The sequence below is a fragment of the Syngnathoides biaculeatus genome, chromosome 18 (assembly GCF_019802595.1).
Source record: "Syngnathoides biaculeatus isolate LvHL_M chromosome 18, ASM1980259v1, whole genome shotgun sequence".
Classification (NCBI taxonomy): Eukaryota; Metazoa; Chordata; class Actinopteri; order Syngnathiformes; family Syngnathidae; genus Syngnathoides; species Syngnathoides biaculeatus.
The window spans coordinates 3,393,154-3,410,998 of record NC_084657.1 but is presented as its reverse complement, the minus strand read 5'-3'; the positions used below and the strand labels follow the sequence as shown (position 1 = coordinate 3,410,998).

The 17,845-nt window shown below is 41.0% G+C and overlaps 1 protein-coding gene across 12 annotated transcripts in view; it reads left to right on the top strand.

Moving 5' to 3' along the window:
• Positions 1-354: 354 nt before the first annotated feature.
• The window catches only part of auts2a (activator of transcription and developmental regulator AUTS2 a), a 345,092-nt gene continuing 327,601 nt past the window's right edge, over positions 355-17,845 (top strand). For 9 of the 12 annotated variants that reach the window (XM_061802699.1, XM_061802697.1, XM_061802694.1 and 6 more), the window contains exons 1-2: positions 355-648; positions 10,772-11,487. In XM_061802699.1, the coding sequence (XP_061658683.1) occupies positions 11,209-11,487 (279 nt within the window). In that variant the 5' untranslated portion in view covers positions 355-648; positions 10,772-11,208. Of the gene's footprint in view, positions 649-4,883; positions 4,948-7,170; positions 7,265-10,771; positions 11,488-17,845 lie in introns of those variants that run through there. The other 3 variants (XM_061802692.1, XM_061802691.1, XM_061802704.1) reach the window with 3 other exon arrangements.

Sequence of the window (17,845 nt, the reverse complement as noted above, 5' to 3'; positions counted from 1 at the left end):
TAAATCCTTCCACTTCTTGCTGACATACTCCCCGTTTTGATGTCTTTATCTTCCTACAAAATGAAGGACTGGTCTATCAATTACAGTAGTGTTCAAAATAATAGCAGTTCAACGTGACTAACCACATGAATCTACACTTTTAGTACATTTTTGTTTCATGTCAAACACCTTACCAGTACGAGCAGTAGACCCAACATTCGTGATATCTACTCACGTAAGGCTGTGCAATTGGGTAATTTGTTGACTGGCTTCTGTTAAAAAAATAGCAGTGTGGCATTCAATCAGTGAGGTCATCAATTTTGTGAGCAACAGGTGTGAATCAGGTGGCCCCCAATTTAAGGATGAACCCAGAACCTGTTGTACATGCATTTCCCCCTGAGGAAAATGGGCCCTTCAACATGTTGCTCAGAAGAACAGCGTACTTTCATTAAAAGTTTGATTGGCGAGTGGAAACCTTATAAAGAGATGCAAAACATTACAGGGTGTTCAGCTAAAATCATCTCTCGTGCCTTAAAATGGGGAGCAAGACCAGAGACACGTGGCAGAGAATGGAAGACACCCATCAAAATGCATCGCAGAATAACCAGCATGGCAAAGAATCAACCAATGATCAGTTCCAGCATGATCAAAGACGGTTTGGAGTTACCTGTAAGTACGTACTGCGACAGTGAAAAGACGTCTGTGTGAAGCTAATTTATTTACAAGAATCCCCCGCAAAGTCCCTCTGTTAACAAAAGGCATGTGCAGGAGAGGCTGGACAAAGTTTGTGAGATGACTCCCAACCTCTGAATTCAAGCCACAGTACAGAACAATTTAACTTGCATTACACTCATAGTGTTTGGTATAAATTCTACAACAGTCATGTCTATAAAATGTTTTTAATAAGACACTTTGTAAAACAAGCTTTGGTGGTAAAGCGATGACATGTACAGTTCTCAGAATATGATCACACTGTCATCTGCCGTCGTGGGTTCGGAATGAATCGCTAAATAAAAGTTTCAAACTGTGCATTATAAAACTTTACTTTTTTTTAATTAAGAACAATACATTTAAGGAGAGTTCAGATGTACAGGTATTTTACATCCAAGTATAATATTTTTGTTTACTCCTTTAGAAATGTTTGTTTACAAACTTTTATAAGTGTAAAACATCTTAGGTGACTCATTTAAGTGCAGGTTTTCCCTTCTGTTGTTAATGTTAAGCCTCTGCATAACTTAAGCTTACCATCCTCGAACAAATGTAAACTCATAATGCAGCTTTTAAATTAAAGTTTTCAATATCAAGGGAGAAAAGAATCTGAACTTACATGGCCGTGTGAAAATGAGCCCACCCCTTAAAACAATTGTGATTTATCATGCCAATGTTGAAATAATCTATTCACATCCACACCTGTTCTCAGTCAAGAATTCACTTAATTCGGAGCTGCCTGACTAAGTGAAGAGCAAAAGATCCTCACAACTAGACATCATGCTGAGATCGAAAGAAATTTAGAAATCCCAATGAAATCTTTTTCAGACAGTAAATTATGGGTTGGCAGTTCATGTAATATCTTTGTATCTGATCCAACAATAGCTCAAAGGGAAACCATTGCACAATGTTTTTTTTTTTTTTTTTTTTTGAATGCGTTATTCCCAAGGGCTTCAATCATTTTACATTCTCCACATGGTCTTTGTACAAGCATAGCTACAACAAAAAAGACTTGAAGTAATTAAAAAAAATTATGCAGTTGCTATTAAAGAGTGAAATGGTTTTTTTTTTTTTTTTTTTGTCTTAGCTACAACTTTCTCTAATAAACAAACTATCAACCTCAGGAGGAGCTGGTTACCAAAGCTTCAAGTCCACTGATTGACTTTTTTGTCAGCGAGGGTTAAAGAATATCCATCCATTTTCTGAGCCACTTATCCTCACAAGGGTCTTGGGGCCTATCCCAGCAATCTTCGATCATGAAACCCTTAACTGGTTGTCAGCCGATTGGCGGGTACAACAGTCACACTCACAATCACACCTGGGGACAACTTTGTGTCTCCGATGAATGCATGTTTTTGGAATGAGGGAGGAAACCCATGCAGGCAGGGGGAGAACATGCAAACTCCACACAGGCGGGGCAGGGATTTGAACTACGGTCCTCAGAACTGTGAGGCTAATGCTTAAACAGATGCGCCACCCGGTTAAAGAATAATTAATTCGAAAATTACAAACAAGGGATTAGCTTCAAATCATTTTTGATTATGAATTGTTGATGGACATGAGAGATTCTTTCCTCTGATTATTTTCTTTTTTTTTTTTTTGTCTTCATTGGAAACACTAGTGTTCAAAAAAAAAAAAAAAAGGATTCCGATTATAGTCGTCTACAAAGTGCTCGGGTGTTGAGTGGAAGTGGATAAAGCTGTGCAGGTGGAGGAAAGTTAGGGTGATGGTGTAATTAAAGCTAATGATGGCCCTGCAAAAAGGAGAAGCAGATTTGTCTTCCTGGTCTAATGAGTAGATGGCGGGGAAGCGGAAATAGCTGCCTAGCTGTTGTCTCTTTTGCTGCCGTGCCATTTGTCACAAGGACACTCCTCCTGGAAAGACGAGACAAGGTCAAGTGCACGGCTGTCCTCCCTGAATTATTCTTGTCGACATGGCAGGTCCCCATCTTCTGCAGGGCAACTGGGACAGAGGCACTTTAGCAAGGGCTGTGCTGCACCACTTATCCTCTGCATCATTAAACCTTCCTAAAAATACACAGCCCACCCTGATTCCCACAGAGGACCAGCTCATTTCTCATTGATAGTCCACAGGCCCAGTACACACACAAAGACAAAAATCTATCTTCAAGAATTATCTATGTTTTATAAGATTATCCTTAAGTCTGATCTTAGATATTCAACATGTTCAATATTTACCATAAAAAATAAAATCTGTGAGTGAGGAAAGACGATTACTCTTGTCTCATTGCCTCCTTGGACTGTGACCTGGAAGAGAATCTTGCTAAAGAAGACTCCTGTAAGAAACAAAACATAAAACAAAAACAAATGTGCTACCAGATGTTGTATTTTGTACAAAAGTGTTTCCCAGACAGTAAGAAACATTTTCCTGTTCATCGCTGTTTTACAAAGCTCCTGCCACTGGTCCTATCGGAATCACTCCAGTCACACCACCGTTTACCAAGAAGTATTTGCTCATCTTTGGTTTGATGAGATCACGTGTGATCGGGTGAGACGTCCAGACTCTGGGTTAGGACTTTTTTTTTTTTTTTTTAAATCAGACCTTATTATTAAATCTGAATAATTTTCTTATACAACTTTTAGGGAATATTAGGATTTGTAGTCGTTGTTTCGTAGAAAAGCCCCTGTGTGACGTAAAAAAAACAAAATGTAAGAAAATAATTTGGGCGGCAGAGTGGTGCAGCTGGAAAGCGTTGACCTCATAGTTCTGAGGACCCGGGTTCAATCTCAGCCATCCCTGCGTGGAGTTTGCTTGTTCTCCCCATGCCTGAGTGGGTTTTCTCCGGGCACTCCGGTTTCCACACCCCTCCCACACACATAACAAAAACATGCAACATTAATTGGACACGCTAAATTGCCCATAGATAAGACTGTGAGTGGGGCTGTTTGTCTCATGTGCCCTGTAATTGGCTGGCAACCAGTTCAGGGTGTACCCCGCCTCCTGCCCATTGACAGCTGGGATAGGCTTCAGCGCTCCTCGTGACCCTAGTGAGGATAAGCGGCTTAGAAATTGGATGGATGAAAACAATTCTTGTCACCAATAAGAACATGTCCAACCTTTAGTCACTATCAAATTTTGCTGCTCTTTTTAAATGTAGATTTAAAAAAATAATAATAAAAAATAAAAGAGATACATTTAAAAAAACGAGCAGTATCACAATAGTCACATCAGCTATTTGGGTTTTAAAAGTGTAGCGTACTTAATGCTGCTTTGCGACTGAATAACAAACTAACAGCGAATCATAAATCAAATAACTCATTTCATCACATGCATTTTCGCAGCATTGGTCTGATCTACCAGCCAGTAAATTGTTAGATTCAATCCAATTAATTGCTTTCCAAAATTGGGACTAGCGATAGGTTTACATGAAGTAATATCAAAACAATATCTCGGGCAGAAATGATGACTCACTTACATGTTTGCATTTTGGTTCTCCTCTCTCTCTCTTGGGTACTGCATTTTTATTTCAGCATCATAATGCAGAAACCGAGAGTAACCTTTTAAAGGTGATGACTGATATGAATCTATTCAAGTCTACTGAAGTCCACTTTGAAATCAGCGTTGTTGAAGAGTGACAAGCGAAATTATTAAGGATTTGAATACCACCACGCCTCGCTTCCCATGTTTGAAGCCCGTTTGTTGGCTCTGGGTGTCCCTGTGGTGACGGCCTTGTACGCATCTCATGAAGCAAATGATAATTTGACACCTGATCATGTGGCTTTGGAGACATAGCTCCCGGAATATATAATTTCATAAACTGCCAGCTTTGTTCCTCAGCTACCGTCATACGATGATTTGCTTTATTTTTTTCCTTTTACACTTTTTTTTTTTTCACACATTACACCTTTTGTACCTGTTTCCCTTTTTTTTTTTTTTTTTTTTTTTTTTTTTTTTTTTTTTTTTTTAAAATCAGCAACCCAAATTCATTAATCACCTGAGTATGCAACTAACTATACTGCATCATTCCAAATACTGAATTTACACAAGTTACAATTTCCCAAGCCATCTCATTTCCATCAGTGTTGTTTTCAATGTTTGCATGTTTGTACAGACCTGTGCAAAATAATGCTTGAATCAGCAGTTTCAGGGGGATGTAGGCTTTTTTTTTTTTTTTTTTTTTCCTTTGTGATTGTTTTAGGAAGTGATGGCTTTAATGATACAGACAGTTCTACAGCAGAACACCGGCTCAGTTGTCTGAAGTGGAGCAAATCCCTGTGCACCGTTTAGGTCCAAATTAATGTAGGTCTCTTGGCTTGTTACAGTCCACAACCTTCAAGAAATACCTCCCTTAATGCACACCCGTAGAAATCTATTGCCAAACACATTATTAAAAAAATATTTTATTACTTGCTTGCTAAATTTAGCCAGGCCTTGATGTTATTCTTTGTGCCGAGTGTGAAGAGCTGTCAGTGTGTAGTTTGTTCTGTCTTGCATTGAGAATCAGAAAGCTTGAATCGTCACTGTGAGTCAGTTCAAGGAGGAGAGAATGTCTTGATTATTGACGCAAGTTCATGAACGGATGAAACTAACTCATTAACTAATTTTAAGACTAGAAACAAGTCCGACTAGAGGTTGTGGTTCTGAGAGATGCATGTCATTGTCTGCCGGCGAATGGCAGCCCCTCCAATGCTACAGAGAGAAAATGTGAGTGGTCTTTAAAACAAACTTCGTGCTCAAAAATAGTACAGCACTCTTGCGGATAGTAATGATGTCCACAGCTTGGGGACAGTAGCAATGCTAACAGAAGTGTAGACAAGTTCTGGAAAATGCAGCCAAACTGACCAGGCCAGTGTTTGAGACAGATATTGCCAGGACCAGGTGCAGTGTTCAGCTTGGTCTTCTTAAGGGCCTTCACCACGTCCTTGATGTGAAAAGTGTTAGCAGGCCCAAGTTGAGACTTGATGTTGGCACACCGGGGAGAGTTGTTGGTCTGAAGTCTGCTGTCGAAGAAGATGTGCTCATTGGTGAGAGATGGGGAGATCCCTATGGTTAATTGGCGACTGGTCTGAAAGTCAAGGTGGGCTACACTTCAACTAACTGTGACATTGAACACTTTTACCATTGACCCATGCATATAAAAACCTTGTTACCGGGCAGCTTTTGTCTTCTTCTTTGGCTATCCTGCCAGAAGACACATGTCTCGTGTGCGGCAGATACCGAGATAAGACCCGGACGTCTGTACTGCACATTCCATTTGCTGTTAACTTTTTCTAATCATTGGTCATATCTTCCTCGCGTAGGGTCCAAACTCGCAAATCCCTACACAAGGTACATGAAGGATAAGCAGACACTGTTTACATTAACACGCTAGCTGAACACGTGCTGCCTGTGCAAAACTTAGCGAATGAACCTCTTCACTGCTCGTTAGCCTTTATCCACACCCGTTTTCCATACTGCTTTCCCTCATTAGGGTTACAGGTGAGCTGGAGCCTTTCTCACATTCCTACACGCTCACTCTTACTGAACTCTTTCTGTCCAAAAGGGCCTTTGAAGGTCATCTAGAGCATGATATCAATGTGCTCTGCGGTTGGCCGGTCAGTACCCATGTGAAGTTAAGCAGTACAGAACCACACACAGGAAGGTCATAGATTTGAACGTTCAACCAAAGAAGTGAGGCAAATGTGCTACGTTATTTATCATGCTGCAATCATGACACTTTATTTTATTTTTTTTTTTGTCTGTTTACTGTAGGTGGCACAGTAGTGGAGTGTGGTTAACACATCCTTCTCACAGTTCTGGGGTTGGGGGTTGAAATCCAGGCTCCAGCCTTCCTGTGTGCCGTTTGCATCCTCTCCCTGTGCTTGTGTGGGTTCTCTGATTATTCTAGCTTCCTCCCACATTCTCCAAAAATGCATGTGAGGTTGATAGTTTATCATCCTGATGTATGAATGTGAGTGTGAATATTTTTGTCTCTATGTGCCTGGTGACCAGTCCAGGGTATATGAAGCTTCTCACCCCAAATCAGATGGGATAATTTACCTAATTAGGATACATGGATTAACATTCAATGTAAAATTTCTCATCTTGACATTCTAGTCTTTATAGATTTGATATAAGAGCATTTCAAATCTTTATTGGAGTGCACCACTGTTAGTAGAACCATTTAAGTGGCCTTTTATTTTTAATTGCTGAAGAATCGAAAAGCAAACATGAACGATGTAGTTTTTTCATTCTTGAAGGAGTTATGAATTAATCACAAGCACTCCTTTTTTTTAAAGTATACATAATACTATTTTCAAAAGTTTCCAAGCAGGTCAGTAGCAGCGTCTCACTAAAATCACCGCAACAGTATGTTTTTCCATGTCTGGACTGCATTCTCTCCTAAAGCATCCACTGTCTCCCTCTTTGGATTAAAAAAAAAAAAAAAGCCGCGTACCAAGTGAGACAGCACTATTTGCGCCGAGGAGGAAGCGTGTAGCATGTAAAGCGGCACTGCGGCACCGCCGTATCCCTGCGCCCGGTCTCCGAGTCTCCGGGATCGTGGAAGTCTGAGCGGGGAACATCGGAAGGCTGCCTTGCCTTTGCGGGATCTATTTTGTCAGCTCCAAACCTACTGGTGCTTTATTATTATTTTTTTATATCATTGACCGACGGACTGCAACTTATCGGGACGGTCCCTCCCCCACTCGCAAGGGTTTGCATTTCTTGGTTTTGCATGACGTGTCTTGGAGAGAGAGAGAGAGAGAGAGTGGGGGGAAAGAGAGAGAGAGAGAGAGAGAGAGGGGCATGCTTTTGTTGCGTGTGCTGTGTATGTTGTAGTGGAAAATGCTGCTCGGGGAGCCCGGGCAGGAGGCAGTGCCAGCCCGCTGCTGCTGTGGGCTGCACTGGATTACAGACCCGGAGATCTCTATTTGGCAGCACCAGCTTGCCAAACAAAAAGAGTCTGTGAACGAAGACAAGGAGAACAAGTCTTTTATTAGACTAGGGGGGGGGGGGGGGGAGACACACACACGGTGAAAGCTAGACCAGTTTTCTACTAGAGGTGTTTTTTTTTTTTTTTTTTTTGTAGAGCTATTTGTGCAGGATGTGTGTCATCAGATGAGCCCTCGCATGGGGCATCTGGTTTAATTCACTGATGCTGGATTTATTGTGGGAAAGATGCGTTTGCTTTTTGGATAATGAGAACACACATTTGGGATATTTGGATATACATTTTGTATATTGCTTGCTGCTTCTCTAACTGCACCTCTATCGAAAATCATGCATTTTAATTGATATTTCCTTTTACAAAAAAAAACAACAACAAAACATGTTTAAACAACTTTGCAGCAATGAACCACATTACATGACAACCTGTGCCCATGGAGACAATGAGAAGTTAGACGTGGTGGTTGACTGTGACAAATTGGTTCTGGAGTGAGTGGTGATGCATTAAAGGTGCAATACATCTTTTACACCCACCTCCAGCAAATGAAAGTGTGCTCGTTCAAAGTAATGCTTTATTTAAAGGCTGCATTTTGTTATATACAAATATAGTGTAATGGATTGACCCGCGCACACTTGTATCTGTGCACACTGTCACGTTCTGTAGATCCAGGCCTATGCGTGAGTTAAGGTCTTGGATGTGTTTGAATTGCTGCCAAGTGCATGGAACTGTCACAATAACATAACATGAGCGTCAGTGACGGTATGATATGGAAGAGGTCACTACTCAGTGTTGACACACTGTTAAGACAGACATGATTCATACGCTGGCCTTTTTTTTTTTTTTCCTTCTTTTTTTGGTTTGTCTTTTTATTTGTTAAACAAGTATCTTCTGGCTGGAAATCATGCGAAATAGTGGCAGCAAATATAAAAAAAAATGTGTTAAAGAAATATTTTCCATTTCCCCATGACTTGCTAATTACCAGCCCTGTTTAAATCGCCTTCCAATCAAATTCAGCTATGATAGTTTACGCACAATCCAAATAAGGCCAAGCAGTACAGTATATTGAATATTTTCCAGTGTCTTCATATCTGACAACTTTTGAGGTAACACATTCTTGTTCCCTATTCTGAATGATCCTGGTAACTTATTTAAAGCAGTGATGTCCAAATTTAGGATCAGGCGACCAAAAATAGATCATACATAAAGCTCTTTAGTTGATTGTGGAAAACATGAAGTTTTTCATGTTAATGTTTTTAGAATCATTATTATTTTTCATCATTGTTAGTTTATACAGCATGTACAATATCAATCTATGTCATGGTAATTGATTGGATGTATTTTAGTAAGCTTGGAAAGGAACCACATTTCTGATTTGTGTTTCATAAACTCTGGATATGCCTGTATTTAGAACACAATAAATTTGGATGTTCTACTTCAAATGTTAAAATGTGGCAAGCAAAAATACAACCAAAAGCATTATTTTTATTTTAGAAATAACATGTTAATACAGGAGATACCATTGAGGCCCCGTAGCTTAGTGGTTGGAGGACTGGTTTGTTAAACCAGGGGTTGTGGGTTCGTATCCCACTGTCCTGCGTAAAAAAAAAAAAAATTGTGCCAAACATATATATGCGTTCATCTGAGACGACACGCTGTGGTGACCCCGAAAGGGACAAGCCGAAAGAAACACACACACAGAGGAGTTACCATTTAACAATTTAAAAAAAAAAAAAAACCCATCAACTTAAGACTTGGCGAGTGTGTGTGAATATTGTTGGTAAATCCAAGTAACTCACCAGAAAGTTGAACATTTGCTTTACATTCGTGAGGGTTATTTATTCATAGCGTATAAGTGAGTTGTTGGGTCCAGGGTGACACTGTAGATTAAATAAATGATGGCATGATAGCGGTCAAATGTGTTAATTAAGACCAGATTGATTAGAGGCTAGAATACTTTCTATCAGAGGAGAATTGAGATCACAACCCTGATAGTAGTGTGGGCTTTAAATTGTTAGATGTATACTTTGATAATAGGGGGCTGCACCATGCTGAAGCTGTACAAAAAAATCTCAGTAAAGACTATTTATGTGTGACATAGTGCAAGGATATTTTACAGATAAATGAATTTAGCATTGCCTCAAAATTTCTCACTATATTGATTTTGATTAAAGCTGTTTTGTCCAGACAGGACACAGAGCAAGGTACAACTGCACAATTAAATGAGATTCAATACAAGAGCTGTATTAACAATGCTGATTGACTCAGATAAATTGTAATTTAACAGCATGAAATTATTTTTTATGTTGAAAGGTGTTTCTAATATTGTGACCCCCATAGCCAACCGAGATTTTAGCGAGAGCTCTCTGTAAGATGGGCTTGCATTTCTAAACGAGTTCAAAATAACAATCAACATAATGTTAGTAGGCCTCACAGTTCTGAGGACGGGGGTTCAAATCCTGGCCCCGCCTCTGTGAAGTTTGGATGTTCTCCCCGCGCCTGCATGGGTTTTCTCTGGGTAGTTCGATTTTTCTCTCACATCCCAAAAATATGCACATGAATTGGATACTCTAAATTGCCCCTGGGTGTGATTGCGAGTGTGACTGTTGTCTGTCTCCATGTGCCCTGACAACCAGTTCAAGGTGTACCCTGCCTCCTTCCCGATGACAGTTGGGATTGGCTCCAGCACTCCTGGAAAAATGGATGGATAATAAGTTTAGAATTATTATGTGACAGCATCTTTTGTTAAGACAAACATTTTCTCTTATAGTGGATCTCATTACATTGTGCAAGTGGGTCATAGTGTTGTGAAGGGTCGATACCAATAAATCAGTGGCACAGGTTTGTGTTGTGCTTGGCTTACAAACCCAATGTGTGCTATGAATAAGAAATGTTATCATAAAATCCATTTTGAGTTGAGAAGTTTAGCTCAAAGAAAAACCTCAGAGATGATGGCAGAATAGTCTTAAAAGACATAATGATGCCTGATCAGGTTTTATGGCCTGGGAGATTCAGGAAGCAGATGAGACTGCAGTCATCCTCATCAAACATTCATCTTGCATTATGGAGAATGGCACAAACCTACGATATAGTCTGCCAGACCTTTTGCAAAACGGCATCATTAACTGAAAAGTGGAGTTGAACTCTGCTGTGTGATCACGTTGCAAATTGCTTGCTTTCTCTCTCTTTATCTGACAGGAGGGCCAGTTTGCTGTGTTCGTGCAAGAAAAACCGGAGAGGAGGAAAGATGCGACCCCACATGTTGAACACGCCATGGCGGATCGTGATCCCTCAGCAGACTTTTGCTTTAACTTGAAAAACTCCTCCAGTGGAGTTGACATCTTCTTCGTGATTACACTGTCTAATCGATGATATTACAGCACTGTTGTAGGATTTGATGGATTGGCGCTGGGGACCGTTACTGAACTTGGAATCTAGTTTACTTTAGTGACTCAATGCAATTTTACCTTCCCCGTAAAAGGCTTCTTCTGCTGGATATTTAATGATTACCTTGGAACCAATATATCGATAATATTCACTGGGATATCCTTCTCTGGGATTCAAGTGGATTTGGAGAAGTTCCAGTACTTTATCTTTGAAGACATTAAGAGCGGGGGTTTATCAGGATCTTTCCTATGAAGGACATGGATGGCCCTCAATCTAGTGGCCTGCGCAAGAAGAAGAAGTCGAGGTCAGAGAGAAATCGGGAAAGGAGATCAAATGGGATAAGCAACAATTATGTTCAGGCCACTGTCTTTCATTTCTCATCTGACTCGGAGCGAGAAGGAAAGAGGGAGCCTTCTTCATCCCGCCCGAGACCACCACGGAGAAAACGAAAGGAGTCTACTTCTGCTGAGGAGGACATCATTGATGGCTTCTCTATCGCGGGGTTTGTGACCTTGGAGGCGCTGGAGGTAAGTCCTGCTCAACAAAATGTTAATCTTATGTGCTGTCTTTGAATCTGTCTTCTGTCGCAAATATCTGGTACAGCTCTAAGCTGGTCTGACAGGTCCAGGCATGCGTTTTGACACCCACCTGCATAATGTGGCAATTGTGAGGTTGTGGAGTTCAGCAGTCTTTGCTTGAAATGTAGCGGTTGCTCCGAAGATGACTTTCACTGTTTCTGAGAGGCATCTGTTGTGTTCAGTTCTGGATTCATTTTCACAAGAGTTTTCTAGCGAAGTGGTACTCCACATGCGGGATGTTCAGCTGTGCTTGTAGTGGCTGTTATGTGTTTATTTGCTCGCAAGTGAAAAAGCTATTTGATCTATCCTACTACAAGTTTATTCAGATTGGCAATGATTTATAGCTATCTGGCTTTTTCTGTGATTGGCACATGGTGATTACAAATGACACAGCTCTGACTTATGACTTTGATCACACAGGCATTTCGACAGCATGTCAGCATAACTTTCTGTAGTGGAATATAGCAGCGTGTATGAGTGACAAACCTGTAATTAAGATGTTGTTTCTACAAGCTTTCAGAACAACCCACCTTGGCACAGACGAATGTCTTAACGTTCCTGAAGATAGTCATACTTTTAAATATGATACAGATTCACCCAATGTGATTATTAAAACATGCCAAATATGATTTTATTTAGCTCAAACATTATAAACAGTCTCTCCCAATGTTCCTAAACAGATCCGTCACGGCTATCTGCTTCCTATTTAACTTTCGAAACCATTTATAATAAAGGATTAAGATGACTCCCTCAAGTATAGTGGAGTGCAGTTTCAACGAAGGTTGAATTGTAAAAATAGAACTTGAGGAGGGAGGATTGTGGAGAGCAAAATAGAGTGGAGTGCTGTCAATGTGTTTGTAAGACCACATTCCTAACATTTTGTGACTCAATTATTATGCCTGAATATAAATGATTTCTTGTTTTTCATGGCTAAATTGCCATTACCTAATCCTACTTCATAACTAATTGATCTCTCCTCTGCACATGATTGTGCTTGGTGAAAGTAGAGTTGGTAAATGCCTAATTTTTTGCTTTATTGGTACATTGTTGTCTTCTGTTTAAATAAAATAAAGATGAAAGCCCAATGTTTTGATGATTAATTTGGTCAAAATCATGTAAAAAAAGACTTAGTCTTGCCATGTTCTTATTAATTTCCATTTAAGCAAATTCATATATATTCCTGGCTTTAAAAAATTGTACTTGTTTGGATTTTTCTATGAGAGACTATTTTTTTTTACATAATGAACATTTACATACATTGCACAGCTGAGTAGCTTCTATCCGACGGGAAACAAAGTTTATAGCTCGCCAAGGTCATGTTTCCAGGGATAACACAGTCTGACTTGCATTTTCTTATCAATGCTCTGCGATACCAGTCTCGTTTCATTGGTGTGACAAAATCTCAGGGATCTGTGCATTTACATTTGTCCTTACTGTATCATGATGGAAGTCAGATTAAGATATTTTCACAGCTCAATAGGCTTTTTAACATTTCCTTTTCAAGTCATAGACCTCCGTCCTTTCTGTCTTTCTTTTGTGTGACCTTGCTTTTATAGTTCTGTCGATGTTGTCCTTTTTTAGTATTTCAGTACTTTTGTTCAATATGACAGACGTAGAGTCAAGTGGCTTTAGTGAGTAATGTTTTAGTTTGAAAGATATGTATGGTATTATACAGAGCTGCAAAAATAGAACTATTCAGGTTTGCTTTTCTTCTTCAATGCCTTAGTTTCTTTTGCCACCATCATTGCAGTAAGGTGTAAATTTCCAGTTGTTGAAATGGCTAACTTTCATTCTACTTTCTCAACATTACAACAGTAGTGAAAAGATCAAGCTGTAGATGTTGAACACGATGTTTGATAAACTCATATCTAATCAAGAATAAAAAAAAAAGGGCGCAGGTGGAGACAGGCTTAAGCAATGATACGTGGAAGGTCAGATGAATTTTAAGAGACTGAGGAAGTTGGTGTCGAACAGACATCAGATTATTTATGTTAATGATAGGAAATGGATTGAGAGATTGTGAGATTATGTTTGGAATAGGAGGAAAGCCAAATGCACTTACCTACCTTGTACTCGGCTGCAGAGTAATGACGGTCCATGGGACGTTTATTCCTCTCCGCCGATCGGACTAAGGCAAACGTGACGTCCTTCTACATGGAATGAAACCTGTTCAGATGATCCCTTACTGCGGGAGGTGCCACCGCATGCTCCTGTTCCTTAAATAATGGAGTTGAAAACCATAGCAGGCCATGAACAGAGACCTACCTGTGTCGGAGCTGGTGAGGAATCTTTGGGCGTACTCAATCCAAAGAAGGAATGAGTTCCAGGAGGTGTGGTTGTGTGCAGAAACCCAGCGAAGGGATGACTCTAGGGATTGATTTACTTGCGCCGTCTGGCAATTGGTCTCTGGATGATACCCTCAAGACAAGCTCGCTGCTGTTCCCACTGCTTTGCAAAATTCTTTCCATACCAGGGAGGAGAACTAGGAACCTCAATCTGAAATGATGTTGATGGGGATACTGTGGAGTTTGAAGACCATGATGAGCAAGGAGGTTAGTGGTTTGCAGCAGGTAGCTTGGAAAGGTGTATGTAATGGACATATTTGGAAAATCAATCAATCAATAAGAATGATAGGGTTTCCTTCAGAAGGTGGCAGGCCAGTGATGAAATCCAAACTGATGCGGAACCGTGGGTGGCTCGTTTTGGGTAAGGGGCGCGGTAGTTGGAGTCAGGTGTAACTTTCTCTCGTGGACCGATCAAGCAGGCTTGGACAAATTCCTGGGTGTCTTTGACCAGGATGGGCCACCAGAAGTGTTGCAGAATGAATTGTATGATGCCGATTAATCTGGGGTGACACGTGAGCTTGGAGTTGTGAGCCCACTGAAGGGTGTCAAAATGTGGAGAATCGGTTACAAATAGATGGTTCAGAGGTCCAGTTTTGGGATCAGGTTGAGTCCTTTGTGTCTGTTTGAGTGTTTGTTCTATTTTCCAAGGGGCAGCACCCACCAAGAAGGAGGATGGGAGGATTGTCTCAGGTTCTGCAAGGCTCAAGAGGGGGCAGTATTTGTGGGAGAGTGTGTCAGGTTTGCTGTTGTGTGAGAAAGTGAGGACGTCATCAAAGTACACAAAAACAAACCGATTTAACATGTCACGGCAAACGTCATCGATGAAAGCTTGGAAGACTGTGAGGGGGCGCTGGTTAATCCGAATGGCATGACCAATTATTCAAAGTATCTGAGAGGGGTTTTGAAAGCGGTTTTCTATTCATCCCCCTCTCGATATATGGATGAGGTATTGGGCATTTCTTACGGTCGTTCCAATTTGAATATCTGAGTGTCACAGAGAGTTCAAAAAATGGGTTGATGAGGGGTGGTTGTGATTTATTTTTAATGATGATGTCATTGAATCCACGGTTATCTATGTAAGGGGCAGAGTGGTGTCTTTTATTTTCTCAACAAAGAAGAAGCCAGCCCCTACTGGAGATGAGGAAAGCTGAATGAGTATGAAAGCCAGAGAGTCATGGTTATAGTCCTCCATTGCTTTGCCATTGCCACGAAATTGGGCGGTAAGGACATAGAAATGCCCAGAGCTTTGTTGAACACAGAGATCATTATATTCTTTGGGGACTTGGGGGAGGTCAACAGGTGTGGCAGATGGTGGTGGTGGTGGTTTACAGGAGGGTGGTATCGGAGAGAACAGGGAGTGTATGTGACAGTAAGGGATCCAACCAGTTATTGATAAACGTGTTCTATGGTGGGGTTATGTTCTCAGAGTTAAGGAATTCTGAGGACTACTGGGGTGCCAGAGAGGGGATAACGGAAAGAGAAATGCCCTCGCAGTGCTTACCAGAAAACAGCAAGGTGAATGGCACTGTTTGGTAGGTGACTGGGGAGATATGAGTGGTTGGAGAGGGAGATTGGGAGACTGTTGCGCTAATCCTTCATGAATAAAGTTATCATCTGCACTGGAATCAATACGAGCCATTATGGGTGTGTTGCGAGAGTCCAAGCAGGAACAGTCAAAAGAGATGGAGAGCCAAAGGAAATTTTCATTTGGCTCACCACAGCACTGTCGAAATGTTGCATCATTTAGGTCACGGGGGGGAAGTAGCAATGAAAAGACCTAATCGATGAAAATAAATACACAGCCGCTGGATGACACGATGCTGACATTCCTTAGGATCTGTACAGGTCTTACTGTTGTGTATGGTTGCATCAGGTACAATGGGGGTTCTCTGACAGGCAGCCAGAGGTGTAGAGGTTGAATGAGATGCTGATGGCGTGGTGCTCACGTTGGGAGACATTTTCCGTGTTCGTACCCCCCTCTGTTGTGCTCTCTTTCGCAGTCTGTGATCAAGGCAGATGGCGAGCTCCATGTGAGCCTCAGCTGAGGAGGGCTCGTCTTGGCCAGCGAGCTCATCTTTGAGTTGCTCTGAGAGGCGATTCAAAAAGATTTCCCTTAGCGCAAGGTTATTCCAACCGCATTCTCCTGTAAGTTTCCTGAATTCAATCGAGTATTAAGATATGGAACAGGCAACCCGAGTTAGCGTAAGGAGGCGATGGATGGCTGCTCTGCCCTGAATGGGGTGATCAAATACTTTTAAGTTCAATGGAAAATGAATCTAAAAACTGTAGTACCAGGGAGGAGTTGTGGCAACATTTGGCTGCTTTGCCATGGAAGTTCGTGACATATGCAACCTTGAGTTGCTCAGTGGGATAATAGTCGAAGATTGAAAAGTAGTGAGCATTTAATAAGGAACTGACTACATGCACTTAGGCCCCTGGAGCAGGGCTCAGGCGGAGGGACATGAGGCTCTTTGGATGAGGGGCAGGGAGTCTCTGAAAGAGTACTTACTAGAGTGGTCAGATTGCATCTTTGAGAAAGGAGGAAGACTTGTTGTTGTTGTTGGCTTTTAAATATTTACCATTTCATCACTACTATTTATTCAAAAACATTTTGAAAATAATACGCATCATTCCTGGGACCAAGAATACATCCAAAATTTTTGAAGGAGGAGGTTCATTATTAAGCTTACAACACAGTCACGGTTCCACACAAATAAATAAATAAATAGAACTATCAATGAACACAAGCGGGACAGGTGGAACTTGTTAGAGCGTTGGCCTCACAGTTCTGAGGACCGGGGTTCCAATTTTGGCCCCACCTGTATAGAGTTTGCATGTTCCCCCCCCATGCCTGCGTGGGTTTTCTCCGGGCGCTCCGGTTTTATCCCACATCCCAAAAACATGCATTAATGGGAGACTCGAAATTGCCTTTAGCTGAGCGTGTGAGTGTGACTGTCGTGATTGGCTGGCAACCAGTTCAGGGTGTACCCCACCCCCTAATAGCTGGGATAGGCTCCAGCGCTCCCGCGACCCTTGTGAGGATAAGCGGCTCAGAAAACATAAAATTGTTTCACTGTTGGCAGAAACAAAGTCATTTGCTCCTTTTTTTTCCCCATTTGTAAATGTATTTGCAAATGGGCACCGCAAAGCATGCTTGCGTAGCAAGGCTTTCACTGCCGTGATAACAAATTCTTCTCGTATTACTGCAGTTCACAGCATGAGCACATTTTTTTTTTTTTTTTTTTTTTTTTTTTTTTTTTGTGAGTTTGATTTTAATTTACCGGGTGAAAATAGAGAAGTAGGAAATTGCCGCTGTCTCCTCTCGCATATGGAAGTAGTGAAGGCACAAAAGTGGAACTTAATTAAATACTTTTCATAGGAGTTAATATAACACCATGTGATCAACTCTGTGAAGTACCATCTACTCTGAACACAGTTTATATGTGAAAATTTGCTCAATGTTCAAGTTACACTTAGAGTTAAAAGCGCCCCTCTGAAATCTTAACAGTCCAAGTTTTGCTGTGTACAGAGCTGTCCACAAGCATACCACAGCACGAGCAGCTCCTGTTTGGATGAAGTTAAATTGTGATGAGGTCAGACCCCTGGAGGAACAGACTAGTGCTTTCCATCTGTCACCACCATGCTGGAGTGACAATGCTCCCAGGCTTCCTTTCCATCTGCATGCTCACATATTAGCTAAGCATTTTCCTCTTTTCTTTGTAATGTCACTTAGAACTGCCTCATCCAAGATGAAATGATTTAAATATTCAAATAGCATATGGTGCAGGTTGTTTTGACAAGGTCTTTATGCATTGGACTGCAGCATGATCTTAATATTGGAAACTGGCTTGCGCTAGCCCTCAATGAAGTCACTGCAGAAAATTATTATTTTTTTTTTTTTTACATTAGATTTTTCCCTGCATATTATCTACACTAATAATATACAATCTTATAATGTGTAC